The sequence below is a fragment of the Pantherophis guttatus genome, chromosome 6, assembly GCF_059756535.1.
Source record: "Pantherophis guttatus breed Tessera chromosome 6, ASM5975653v1, whole genome shotgun sequence".
Taxonomy (NCBI): Eukaryota; Metazoa; Chordata; class Lepidosauria; order Squamata; family Colubridae; genus Pantherophis; species Pantherophis guttatus.
In genome coordinates, this window is record NC_142068.1 from 21,518,731 (window position 1) to 21,532,891 (window position 14,161).

Below are 14,161 nucleotides of genomic sequence, written 5' to 3' on the forward strand. Positions count from 1 at the left end.
GTGCATTCAGTAAGTTTTTCTTCAATGATTATCAACTGGCAAGAAAGGGACTAATAACAGGGAAAAAAAACCCTACACATATAAATGTGATTTTGCTTTCATTGAAAGAAGAGGTCTACATCTTAACCTTAAATCTTAATCTTAAAAGAAGCTTTAGTGATTAAAAATAAACATCTTAAAATGCTAGTTTGAACAAAGTTGTTGTAATTCATAATAAACAAAATGTTTTCTTGCAAGTTCTGTGGTAAAGAAGAACACAGGTTTAGTATTGTTGGCTATGTTTTGATTATTTGGATGAAAGGAGACATGTTTTGAAAGCAAGTGCTTGAGATGATTTTATGATGCATGTTATACAAACACACACACACACACACACACACACACACACACACACACACACACATATGTTAATATCTATTTCTCTCTTTTCCTCTCTAGATGGGAAAGAAGAAATTCACTGGATTAGAAATCTCCCTGATGACTTTCTTCCTTTTGCTACTCATCATAACCATCGCTTTGATTGCACTTCTAGCAACGGGTTATTCTGGTCTTAAAGGTAATGTTATTCACAGTTCCTTGACTTATAGCCAGAAGAATGCTTCAATGGCTTCAATGGCTCACACAAGATCTTTTAAAAGAATACTTAAATATCTCTCAAATGTTTTTCAGATAGGTGTGAACATCTAATCATGCCTTTGGGAGAGCTTTTGTGTTTCTTCTGCCTTTGATCATTTGCTATTTTGAAATATGAAACCCATGGGAATTAGAGTAGGGTAGATATACAGGGTGAAATGCTCTCGGTTCGGACTGGATTGCCTGATCCGGTAGCAATAGCAGCAGGTGGTTCGGAGAACTGATAGCAAAAATCCCTGCCCACTCCCACCCCCCCATGCCCAGCTGAGCCACACAATCATCAGAGGCTTTTTTTTTTTACTTTTAAAAGCATTTTTTCTTCAGCTGAAAAAATGCTTTTAAAAGTTAAAAAAAAAAGCCTCTGATGATCGCGCGGCTCAGCTGGGATCATCAGAGGCTTTTAAAAGCATTTTTTCTACAATCTCTTCGGCTGAAGAGGTTGTAAAAAAAATGCTTTTAAAAGGCTCTGACAATCCCAGCTGAGTTGCCTGATCATCAGAGGCTTTTTTTTCTTTTAAACTTACCCACCCACCAAGCCACGCCCACAGAACCAGTAGTGACAAATTTTACATTTCACCACTGGGTAGGAATATTGGGGTTACAAATTCAAAAAAAACCCACCAAAATTCTTTCTAAGCCCCAGTCTCATGTAGGTATGATGCAATTCCACCCATTTCATGACTTCCCTCCAAGAGTTAAATGGAGTCCATAAAAAAAGTGGTCTTATCTATTCTAAGTCATAGAATGGACAAGAATATTTCTCTATTTGCACCTAATCAAGTTACATATATAACCCTAGCTATTCTTTTTTTTTTCTGCCAAGTTTCCATATGGTTGCCTTACCTGGTCTTCAATCTGTTTCTGAGACAGCCTAAAATACTGTTTTCCTTGTTAAATAAATAATAAACTATGGCAATTTTACCACAAATACAATCTGACACACTTCCTGACCATTTTGCAATAGCATTACCTAGAGAGTTGGATCAGCTTGGCAGCTATTAACCAATTTAGGTTGACTTTAAGGTATCATCTAACTTTCTAGTTCTTGGGTACTGCCTCTGGTCATTATATTCTGAGCAATGGAAGGATTCGGGTATTTCAAATAAGTTATCTATCAATAAATATCAGTCAAGTCACTAGCTAATCCTCAACTCAGGGACATGAATGGTAGCAGATCAGAGGGAGTGATAGGGATTCTGCAGGAAAAAGAGTGATTTTATTTACCTCTGCTCCCATGTTTCATCCCCACCCACATATGGTATTCATCAACTACTACTCAGAGGTTATGTTGTTGTTGTTTTTTAACATAGGCTTACTAGCTTGCTAGAAAAACAGCCCAAACCATAGTTGATGGCTGAGGAACTGCATAGTAAAGCAACAGAGATAGAATTAGCTCATGCAACCCTCCCACAATTTGGTTGCCAGCTGTTGCACAAGGTGCTTTTAAAATGTGTATTTACCCTTCTGGCAGAAGACTACAAACCCAGTATTCCAACTGTAACACTGATGAAGACCATTATAATATTTTCTTGCTTGAAGTCAATAGAGTTATTAAACTATATGTACCACTAATCACCACCAAAACCAGGAAAAACAAATTACCCATATCAATAAGAAAGCTCCAATCCAAAAAAATAAAATAAAATCCCTTTGGTGTAAAAACAAAACTGCTATGTAGCTTTAAAAGCCGCTACAAAAATATATGCCACCAAATAAAGACTGAATGCACCAATTACCACATCAAACAAGAAGAAAACCTTCTGCGCACAAAATCCAATCGCGCCTTTTATAATTTTGTAAAAAACAAACTTAAAGACTCGAGATCCATCCCACCCCTAAAAGGACCTAACATTAAAGAATGCAATGATGAAGCAGTTAAAGCAACCTCTTTAACACATTCTTTGGCTCAGTCTTTGTTAACAGCAATGGCTCATGCCCAACAATCCCTAGTTGTACTACTAATGACTACAATGATCTAACACAAATAGATTTCACAGAAGATTAGCACTCCTCTGGAAAAACAATAAACACATGTTCAAAAGCACCTCAGATAGAGGCTGACAAACCAAAAGTTGCTCTCTGCAACCATATATATCATCAGGTATATTTGCTCTGATAGCTATTTGGTGTGATCCTACTCAGGTGCCCAGATCTGATGGGTAAAGTCTCTCATTTTCACCTGTTGCTTTTCAGAACTTTGTTTTTAGACTGGGTGAAGAGGTGGGTGAAGAGGTGGAGGGAGTTTTAGAAAAAAATTTAAACTTGTGAGTCCATTCATCTATCAAACCGTTGACATTACAACAGTGCTGTATTGATGGATCTGTTTTCCAACAACTGATGACAGTGAAAATGGAAGGGTGGGGGAAGCTGTCTTCCCTGCATAGAAAATAAGGACATCTTTAACAGCTAGCCAGAACAGAAACCACATTAACTGAGCTTTGGAGATGAGCCCTTAGGTGCAGTTGAGTTAGTAATGCCCTTGTATGAAACAACTTTCCAAAAATAAATAAATAAATAAGAGGGGGGAGGGCATTTGCCAAAAGGAATGTACTGCTTACTTACTATTTACTTGCTTATTGTTATAATTTTCATAATAATATAGAATGCATAAAAGGGGCACAGTGGCTCAGTGGTTAAGATGCTGAGCTTGTCGATTGAAAGGTCGGCAATTCAGCGGTTTGAATCCCTAGTGCTGTGTAATGGGGTGAGCTCCCATTACTTGTCCCAGCTTCTGCCAACCTAGCAGTTTGAAAGCATGTAAAAATTGCAAGTAGAAAAAATAGGGACCACCTTTGGTGGGAAGGTAACAACATTCCGTGAGCCTTTGGCGTTAAGTCATGCTGGCCACATGACCACGGAGACGTCTTCAGACAGCACTGGCTCTTCGGCTTTGAAGAGCTGAGCACCGCCCCCTAGTGTCGGGAACAAGTAGCACATATGTGCAAGGGGAATCTTTACCTTTACCTTATAGAATGCATAAAGTTATATTCCTGTAATTAACCAAAGGAACCTTTGAGGGCTAAACAATATATCTAAAGTTTTCTGGAAGTTGAAGTAAATAACTAAAATATTGCTTGACCATAGGCCTATAGAAAGAGTGTCAGATATAGATAAAAAGGATAAAATAACAATTTTCACCCATTGGGCATAGAAAAGCATTTAAAATAAAAGAATAATAAACAATATACTGTGGCAATTTTTAGTATCAGTTAAATATCAGAACTTTATTTGTAATTTTACTGTGATAACATTTAAAATGCTCACATCTCATTCAGTTATTACATCATTATTTCCTAGCCACATACATATATATGTATATATATACAATACACTATAACATTGTGTGTGTGTGTGATGACATACTCACAAATTTTATAAATACTTATGATTAATTATTTTACAAAAACTGGTAATCTGGTTCATTGCATATTTCAGACAAATTGCTCAAATGCAAGTCATTTGTTTCAACTATGCAGAGAAACAGTTGCTAGTCTCTGCAAAAGTAATGTATCATGGTAGAATAAACAGATTATGATAAAATGCTCCCTAGATGAAAGTATGTACAAAATACTCTGGGACAGAACCAAGTTATTTATTTGTATAATTGCTTTAAAATGGGTAATCAAATTATGCGGACATGTGCTTATGCTAACATTAGAATATGTAGACTTCAGAATAACATTATTGCATTTTATTAAGCAAGAAAAAAAAAGAAAGGTATATTAGACAATCGTAACATTCATTTGTTTATAACATTTATTTCAACTATTTATTTCCAAAAATGTAATCAATAAAATAATATATTAACCCACAATTTCTGTGCACTGTGTATTATGTAATTGAAAATAGCCTGTAAGGGTAAGAAGTGGAATTTGTTTAAAAATAGGCATGATAACAGTTATTAATAGAGTGATGTTATTTATTTATTGTGATGGTACTGAGATCAAAGGCTGAGTTAATGACAGGCTGTAGGAGTAGTTGAAAACTAGTTTGGTGTAGTAGTTAAAGGCACCAGAGTAGAAACAAGAACACTGCAAATTCTTATCCTGCCTTAGGCACAATGGCAACTGGGTGACTTTGAGCCTGTCAGCTCTAGAAAGGAAGCAATGGCCACTTCTGAAATCTTGCCAAGGAAACTTCAGGCACTAGTCCAGCTAGCCACTGAGAGCTAATACTGACCAGAAGGCTACATAAAAAATGAAGATTGTATGTGTATGTTGATGTGAGCTCAGGAGGCCAGAGTCAATGTTGGAGATTGTTGAGGCCACAAAGAATATTGGAGTTGCAAATTTATGTAACAGAAATTGGACTGAGAGTTGAACATTGACCGAAATGCAAAGAATGCCATTTTTATGACATACTATGTGGTAAACCAGTGGTAGAGCAAGAACAGCTGTATACATCTGCATGTGGTATTGGATTGCAGATGGTCCACTGTTAAAGACTCTCGCAATAGGGCGCTCTCACTAATATAATTAAATATGGTTCTTGTCTGGATGGACATGGCATTTTATATCTGATCAGGTTCATTTTTCAATAAAAAAAGTGGCATCTGGCAGCTTTGCCTTTGGCATGTTGGAGGGCTTGAGCACCAGGTTGCAAGTGGCTCCAACCCTGTTGGTCTTTTGTAGACCATGAAGACCTGGCTTTTCTCCTCAGCATCAGGTTGGGTTGGTGAATGGAATGGCTTTAATACTGAATGATTCTGAGCTGGGACTTTTGGGAAGCTGATTTTGTATTAAGTGTATGTAAGCTGCTCAGAGTTGAAATTTGAGAGTTGGATTATTTTCTAAATGGAAATAAATCAGCAAACAAGCTTAGTCTGCAATCCAGAACTAATTTAGGTAAAGTCACTCAACATACTGGACTTAATTCAGATTTAGTATGTTCTGCAAAATAAGGATGCTAATAAGGCATGGAGATTCATAGATAGAAAAGAAAGTTCCATTAACCTATTTGATTCTCTTCTAAAAATTAAATGTATTTTCTGTCTGATATCTGTATATACTGATACATGCACAGTCTCTGAATGAATCACCACAATTCTAGTAAGCATCTGAATATCACATTCAAAGTAGGGTTTGTTTTGTACAGTACCTGAATCTGGTTAAAATGAATAATTGAAATAAACACTATTTTTTACCATAGGATCTAGTGAGGATTACTCAGATTTGTTAACTGACAAAATACTTGATTGTTGCATTTGCATTGCCTATTTATTTGTATTGTTGTTGTTATTCTATGACTGATATAATACATTGATTTATTTCTAGCCTTTTCACCTACTTGTCCAGTTATTCCTCTTCCTGAAAGAATAGATTGCATCCCGGATCAAGTGGCAACAAAGGTAAGTAGTGTATACAAGTGAAATAATAATAATAATAATAATAATAATAATAATAATAATAATAATAATAATAATAATAGTAATAATAATAATAATAGTAATAACAATAACAACAACAACAACAATAACAACAACAACAATAACAACAACAACAACAACAACAACAACAACAACAACAACAACTGATTGATACCTAGGAAGCTGGCAGCAACGGTATCAACCATTAGCACGAGTCAATAGTAATTGTGATGCATTTTTGAATGTTCAGTTGACTGAGTTTCATGTTTAATGAATGAAGTAAATAATAATAATAATTTTTAAAAAACCTTGGTTGATACCTAGGATGCTGGCAGCAACCCGTATCAACCATCAGGCCCAGTCAATGGTATTTGTGATACATTTTTAAATGTCCGGTTGACCGAGTTTCATGTTTAATGAATAAAGTAAATAATAATAACAACAACTTAATGATTAAGAATGATTAAATTATTAAATTTCCATCCATTTTAGCTGAGTACCCAGCTGAGTATGGGTACTCCTCAGCTTACAACAATTCATTTAATAACCATTTGAAGTTACAACTGCATTGAAAAAAGTCATATGACCATTTTTTTACACTTACGACTGTTGCAGTATCCCCATGATCATGTGATCAAAATTCAGATGCTTGGCAACTGACTTACATTTATGATAGTTGCAGTGTCCCTGGGTCAAGGGATCACCTTTTATAAACGTCTGACAAGCAAAGTCAATGGGAAAGCCAAATTCACTTAACAACCATGCGATTACCTGAACAACTGCTGTGATTCACTTAACAACTGTGGCAAGAAAGGTTAAAAAACTAACTTAACAACTGTTTCCCTTAGCAAAAAAAAAAAAATGGGCTCAATTATGGTTGTAAATCGAGGACTACCTATATAACTGTAGACTACCCATAAATAATAATTGGATGGCAGAATAGAAGAAAAAGAATTGGAGAAAATCAGAAAATAGGAAGACCTGCAAATAGAAGTCAAATGACTGTGCTAAAAGAAAGCAAAGGTAGTGTCACTAGTAGTAGGTGCCTTGGGTGTAATCCCAAAACCTCTGAAGTACCATTTGAACACCATCATTAGCAATAAAAAAAGACTATCCATCAATTGCAAAAGGAAGTTTTATTCGGCGCTGTATTGATACTTTAACACCATCCAAGAACAATATTTGCCTAACCATGTCCTTGGGAAGAACTCAATAGATATATAAAAATGCCAAATCCATCCTAAACATCTGGCTAATCAGAGGTTCTTTTTGGATAAGAATTGCTGAAAATATAAAGTTAAGAAATATGGGGTGATATTTTTTTTTATACAGGAAAAATTGCTCTCTTTCTCTCTTTCCTCCTATGTAAAGCAATCCTAAGAAAATACTGTACTTTGCAAGGGTGCAAAGTGGTTAAGAAAGGAAAACAAAATGCATGTCATTGGTCAAGGCAGAGTAAACATTTTCTGAATACTGTATATTGTTCATTGGTATCATTCTGGTTGATGAAAAATATTTATTTCCCACACTGGTGAAGATTACAGGTCCACATTTTTAAAGGGAATATTTGCAAAGAGTTGGAATGGTCAATGGAATTGATCACGCTCATTGAAAAAAGCTTGGCAGACCTACTTATTTCTTTATGCATGCATGCGATCACTTCTAAAGGCTCAGGAAGGTTTACAAATGTCATGTTTATTAAACCATATCATGTGTCATGATTTTGTAAGCTAACACACTGAGTTATTTGTTGGCACTCAAGTAGAGCATTTCTGCAGCTTTTTGTGCCTTCACCAATATGCCTCCCCATTTTTCCCCAGGTTAACAAGCGTATGCAGAGGAGTTTGAAATGCAGTAGGAGAATTTTGAGAAAAATTAAAAAGAAAATTTAAAAAAAAAGTGGCAATAGAGGGAAAGAGGCAGCAGGAAAAAAAAAGAGAAGAAGAAATCATTATCATCATTATTGTCATGATCAGATAGTTGGAAAAAGTTGGAACTACTATCATAAAAAATACTTTAGGATTGCTTGGAGAGGAGAGGTGTTTGGATAAACCCCAACAATTATAAGAGATGGGGAAGCCAATTAATATACATTTTTTTCATGAATTTGTGGGTGAAAATCCTGATGCAGTTTAATAAAGACTGAATGCAAATAAAGGCAAATACATGTGTCACAGTATAATGTGCAGGATACAATCTGAGTCAGTCACCAGGACCAGAGATTTAGTATCCTGAGCTTTCAGACTCATGCTGGAGCCCATTCTCAAGAGAACTTCTCTCTATCACAGTGGTTCTCAACCTGTGGGTCGGGACCCCTTTGGGGGTCGAATGACCCTTTCACAGGGGTTGCCTAAGACCATCGGAAAACACATTTTTTCAATGGTTTTAGGAATAATTTTATGGTTGGGGGTCACCACAACATGAGGAACTGTATTAAAGGGTCGCGGCATTAGGAAGGTTGAGAACCACTGCTCTATCAGAATATGTGCTTTGTGTTATTCTATGCTTTATATTTATGTGGTGCTTTCCTTATGTGGTTGATTGATGTGTTGATGGCTGGCAATTGGCAATTGTTGTTTCCTGTGCTTCTAAGTCCTTGGCACATAAGTACTTGATAAACTGGTGTTAAAACAGCACTCATGTTGACCGACAAAGGGCCTGTTTCTCAGGCTTCAATCATTTCCCTGGCTATCTTTGTAACTGCATGGCCAACAATCTTAGTAGCTGTGAAATATATGACCTTGTTCATTGCAATATGAGTCTACTAATCAGTTTGTGTTTCCTTTATGACTGCTCAGACTTTGAACAGTTTTTTACCTATTATTACCATATTTTTCAGAGTATAAGACGCACCGGAGTATAAGACACACCTTAATTTTTGGGGAGGAAAAAAATTCTGCCTACCAGGTATTCATCTGGCTAGTCCCAGCACATTAGTTTGCTTGCTGGTTTTGAGGTTGGGGCTGGTTGGGACTGTGCTTCTAAAGCACAGCTGATTGTCAGAAAGAGCAGCAATTAGAAAAGCAGGCAAAGCCCGGAAGATGACTTTGCTCACACTGGGGCTGGAAAACAGCTTCAAAAACACAGCTGATCCTTGGAGGGAGCTCCAGTGACTAAAGCAGGCAAAGCGCAGAAGGGGTCAGAGAATGCAGCAGCTATTCCAGGTAGACATTTTGGGCACCGCGTGGGGTTACATTCGGAGTATAAGATGCACCCAAATTTTCAGCCTCTTTTAGGAGAGAAAAAAGTGTGTCCTATATTCCAAAAAATTCGGTATATACTACTTATTAAATAGGCAGAATGGAATTTTCCTCTATGGATCTGTAAAAGAAATGATTTGGAGTTTACTTTAGTAAACCACCACTAAAGGTAACAGCAGCTTGTCAGCTGTTGATCACACAAGGTTATTTAAGCAAAAGTTTCAGAATCTTTCACGGCCTCTGAGTCTGTGGAGGAAAAGTAGAAACGTAGGAACTGAAGGATGGTATAACTATGGTTTATTATAATAACCTTTCCCAGTTTGATACTTGCCAGATGTGTTCAACGATAATTGTCAAAATTCCCAGGCAGTCCTTCTTTAATACATTGGAAGAACCTGTGGTAGACGAAATTAGTTTATTATGATATTGAAATGCAGCCAGTGATACAGAACTTTGGATCAATAGACTGCATGACAAAAATCTTATTTTGAAAGCCATTACTTTCTTTTTATTAAAAACCTTTAAAAGAAGTCAAGAAAATAAAACTTTAATTCTCATGTCAGTTTCATCCTTATGTAATTTAATACTTATACATAAATGCCTGAACAGGATAGTTTTCACATACCAGGAAATTACCAATTTGTATACCTTAAGCTACTTGTCAGCCATTGCAGGTCAATTTTTGTTGTGCTTCAATCTTTTCTTCTTTCAAAGCAATGAGTTCACATAGCTAGACTAGTCTTGATCAGTGATGATACTCTTGCAGAAGGTGCCCAAAAGAAGTAGATGGTAGTACATGCTGTTGGTTTTTAGATGGTTCTCTATATATTCAAAGTTCTCTTTTTTAATCCTGTAATTGTTAGAAGGGGAAACGTAAGAGATGAATCTAGTAGGCAGAAACTGGCAGTGCATAGTCCACATGGAAACATTGTATGAACATTTAAAAGTGTCTGCCAATCTTAACACAGAGAAACAGTCCAACGACTGTTAATTCAAAAGGTTAGGAGATAAGAGGATTTTTGGGTTCCCAGAACACAGCAATTCATCTGTCTATCTGTTTGTCTGTCCATTCATCATCATCATCATCATCATCATCATCATCATCATCATCATCATCATCTCTCTCTCCCTTTCCCCCTCTCTTATCTATCATCTATCTATCTATCTATCTGTCTATCTATCTATCTATCTATCTATCTATCTATCTATCTATCTATCTATCTATCTGTTATCTATGCCAGGATTGAAGTTCTGGAGAGGAAATATTTACAGCTGTTCCTGGCCTCAGCCTGTGGTTCCAGTGGTGGTAGGAGCATTTGGGACTGTGACTCCTCTACTGAGACAGTGGTTCCAACAGATCCCAGGGACGACATCAGAGCTTTCTGTATAGAAGGATGCAGTGCTAGGAACAGCCAAGATGATGATGATGATTTATTTATTTATTTATTTATTTATTTATTTATTTATTTATTTATTTATTTATTATTTCACCCTTTTCCCGAAGGACTCGGGGTGGTGAACAGCCAGCAGATAAAATACAGAAAATACAAAAATTAAAACAATATTAAAAACTGATTAAATTAATTTGGCCCACAGTTAAAACACCCCCATATTAAAAAAAACCCCATGATTTAGCAATTTAAAATTAAAACAACTTAAAAAATATGGTCAGGTGAGCCCAGCTTGATGAAACAAAAACATCTTTAAGGCACGGCAGAAAGTGCACAGATCTGGGATCCACCGTATCTCCGGGGGCAACTCGTTCCAGAGGGTCGGTGCCCCCACAGAGAAGGCTCTCCCCCTGGGGGCCACCAGCCGACATTGTTTGGCTGATGGAACCCTGAGGAGCCCCTCTCTGTGGGAGCGTACTGTTCGGTGAGAGGCTACTGGCAGCAGAAGGCGGTCTTGTAAATACCCGGGCCCTAAGTCATGGAGCGCTCTAAAGGTGGTAACCAATACCTTGAAGCGCACCTGGAAGACGACTGGGAGCCAGTGCAGCTCACGCAGGAGAGGTGTTACATGGGAGTGTCGAGTCGCCCCCATCACCACCCGCGCGGCTGCATTCTGGACCAGTTGGATTCTCCGGGTGTTCCTCAAGGGGAGTCTCATGTAGAGAGCATTACAGTAGTCCAAGCGGGATGTGACGAGGGCATGAATGACTGTGACTGTGCATAAGGCATCCCGATCCAGAAAGGGAAGCAACTGGTGGAACCTGATAAACCTGATAAAAAGCCCCCCTGGCCATAGCCGTCATATGCTCTTCCAAGACAGCCATGTATCCAGGAGGACACCCAAGTTGTGAGCCCACTCTGTGGGGGCCAATGACTCGCCCCCAAAAGTCAGCGATGGTACCAACTGACTATATCGGGATGCCAGAAGCCACAGCCACTCGGTCTTGGACGGGTTGAGCCTGAGCCTGTTTCTCCCCATCCAGATTTGCACGGCCTCCAGGCACCGGGACATCACATCAAGGGCATCGTTGGTGTGGTCCGGGGTGGAGATGTACAGCTGAGTATCATCAGCATACAGATTACACTTTACCCCGAAACCACGGATGATCTCACCCAGCGGCTTCACATAAATGTTGAACAGAAGGGGCGAGAGAACTAACCCTTGCAGCACCCCACACACAAGGCGCCTCGAGGTCGATCTCTGCCCCCCTGTCAACATGAACTGCGACTGGTCAGAGAGGAAGGAGGAAAACCACCGCAACATGGTGCCCCCTATCCCCAACCCCTCCAGTCGGTGCAGCATGATATCATGGTCGATGGTATCAAAAGCTGCCGAGAGATCTAATAGGACCAGGACAGAGGAACAACCCCTGTCCTGAGCCCTCCAGAGATAATCCACCAACGTGACCAATGCCGTTTCCGTGCTGTGCCCAGGCCTGAAACCTGACTGTGGAGAAACCTCAAACTCCCAGGCCTGAGGCTGAGGAAGACACATACTACCCACAGGTTGAGAAGGGATTTTTTTTTTAATAATAGTGATGATAGTTATTATTTAATGTGATAATCTGGAACACCAAAATATTTGTTCATCAAAATGTTAGCACCTCTTTTCTTTCATATGGAGAGCCCTTCCCTTCTGAAAATGAAATACTTTTTATAACCACTTCCTACACATTTTTTTTTTTTGAGAAATTGGGTAGTGTATGGGGTGGGGGGAACCATTTGCTGCTTAGGCAACTGGCTTGATACTCCAATTCAGTCAAATGTGTCAAAAGGGAATGGGAAAGTGTATTCAGTTGCTAATTTGATTGTGTATAATAGTCCACATTTAGTCACGCCTAACTGCATGTGATTCCTCTTGGACTATATTTGACACTGAACCTCCAAGTAGAGAATACTAAAATAGTAAATCCTTATAACTCTTTATTATGCTTCTCAAGAGAAAACATGGGAAAACTTTCCTTGCAATCAGAGGTTCGCATTACTAATTCAGAATTATGGTCCTGCAGTGTTATTATGTTAACTATGGGAATCAAGTGAAGGGTTGGGATTGTTCAAGGTAAAGTATTCTTTCTTTAAAAACAAAACAAAAATAAACAATCACAAAGTTAAAGACTGTCTAGAGCAGGGGCCTCCAAACTTGGCAATTTTAAGACTTGTGGCCTTCAACTCCCAGAATTCCTCAGCCGGACAATTTTAACAAGCCTCAAAAAGCTAAACAGGATTAGGTCTTGTTAGGACCTAGATGGGAGACCAACAGAACCAATATACAGTAGGACAGTCTGGGAAATAAAAAAAAAATCCTGAGAAAAAGTAAAAGATAAAACAAAATTGAATGAACAATGTAACGGGTACGGTTGAATTCAACTTCAAAATGCATCAGAGGTGGGTTTCAGCAGGTTCTGACCAGTTCTGGAGAACCGATAGCAGAAATTTTGAGTAGTTCGGAGAACTGGTAGTAAAAATTCTGACTGGCAATATCCTCATCTAATCTCTGTCTCCCAAGTCCCAGCTGATCGGGAAGAAATGGAGATTTTACAGTATCCTTCCTCTGCCATGCCCATTAAGCCACGCCCACCAAGCCATGCCCACCAAGCCATGCCATGCCATGCCATGCCATGCCATGCCCACCAAGCCACACCCACAGAACCGGTAGTAAAAAAATTTGAAACCCACCACTGAAATGCATGTTGTTGTTTTTTCCCTTTCTTTGAAGAGCAAATTATGGAAGCATTAACATTATACAGGTTTTTTTTTTACAGTTTTTTACTTAAATCCTATTACATCATCCCTTTCAATTAAAAAAAAAACTTTTCCTGAAATTAGAAATATCATAATTTAATAAATATGTGCATGTTGGCTGTGGAAACCATTAGAATTAATAAGCATATTTACAACCAAGAGAATTGTTTTGAAGTTAGTCCTGGAAAAGATAAGGTCATGTATTTAATAAATGTACACAGGAATTTAGCTCCCAAATGTTTTTTCCCCTTCTAATCTATAATTCTTTTGTGATAAGAAATCAACCTTTCAGTGAAGAAACATTTACATTAATGATTAAGAACTTTTATTTAAATTCATTGTTTTGTAATGTCTTATAAGATGAATCACGTAGATTCTGGGATAACATTCAAATGATGTTTGGTACTTGATGCTTGATTAATACACGACCCTCTTTAAAGATCAGTTATGAGAAAAGAGATAACTGAATCAAGGGAATAGAAAGGAATGAGTGAAGACTTCATCTTTGAATGTATTGCCAACTTCATTTTAGCAAAAACTTTTGCAGTCAATAATTTACATGTCTGTGTGCATCATTCTTGTATGGAAGGATTGATTATATAAATGTATATAAATGTGAATGCTAGAGGGAAAATGTTATGTCCTGCCGATGTACTCATGATGAAGATACACAGCTGATTGGTCCGTCAGCCAGCCAGCAACTGGCGGGAGAACAGAGAATGCGGATTGGCTGAGCCGCTGATAGCTCCAGTATAAAAGAGTTGTCAGCG

The 14,161-nt window shown here is 37.9% G+C and overlaps 1 protein-coding gene across 3 annotated transcripts in view; it reads left to right on the plus strand.

Moving 5' to 3' along the window:
- SI (sucrase-isomaltase) overlaps positions 1–14,161 on the plus strand; it is a 161,204-nt gene that overhangs the window by 56,600 nt on the left and 90,443 nt on the right. For all 3 annotated transcript variants that reach the window (XM_034439061.3, XM_087872533.1, XM_034439060.3), the window contains exons 2-3: positions 439–556; positions 5,907–5,980. In XM_034439061.3, coding sequence (XP_034294952.2) covers positions 439–556; positions 5,907–5,980 — 192 coding nt within the window. The remainder of the gene's footprint in view (positions 1–438; positions 557–5,906; positions 5,981–14,161) is intronic.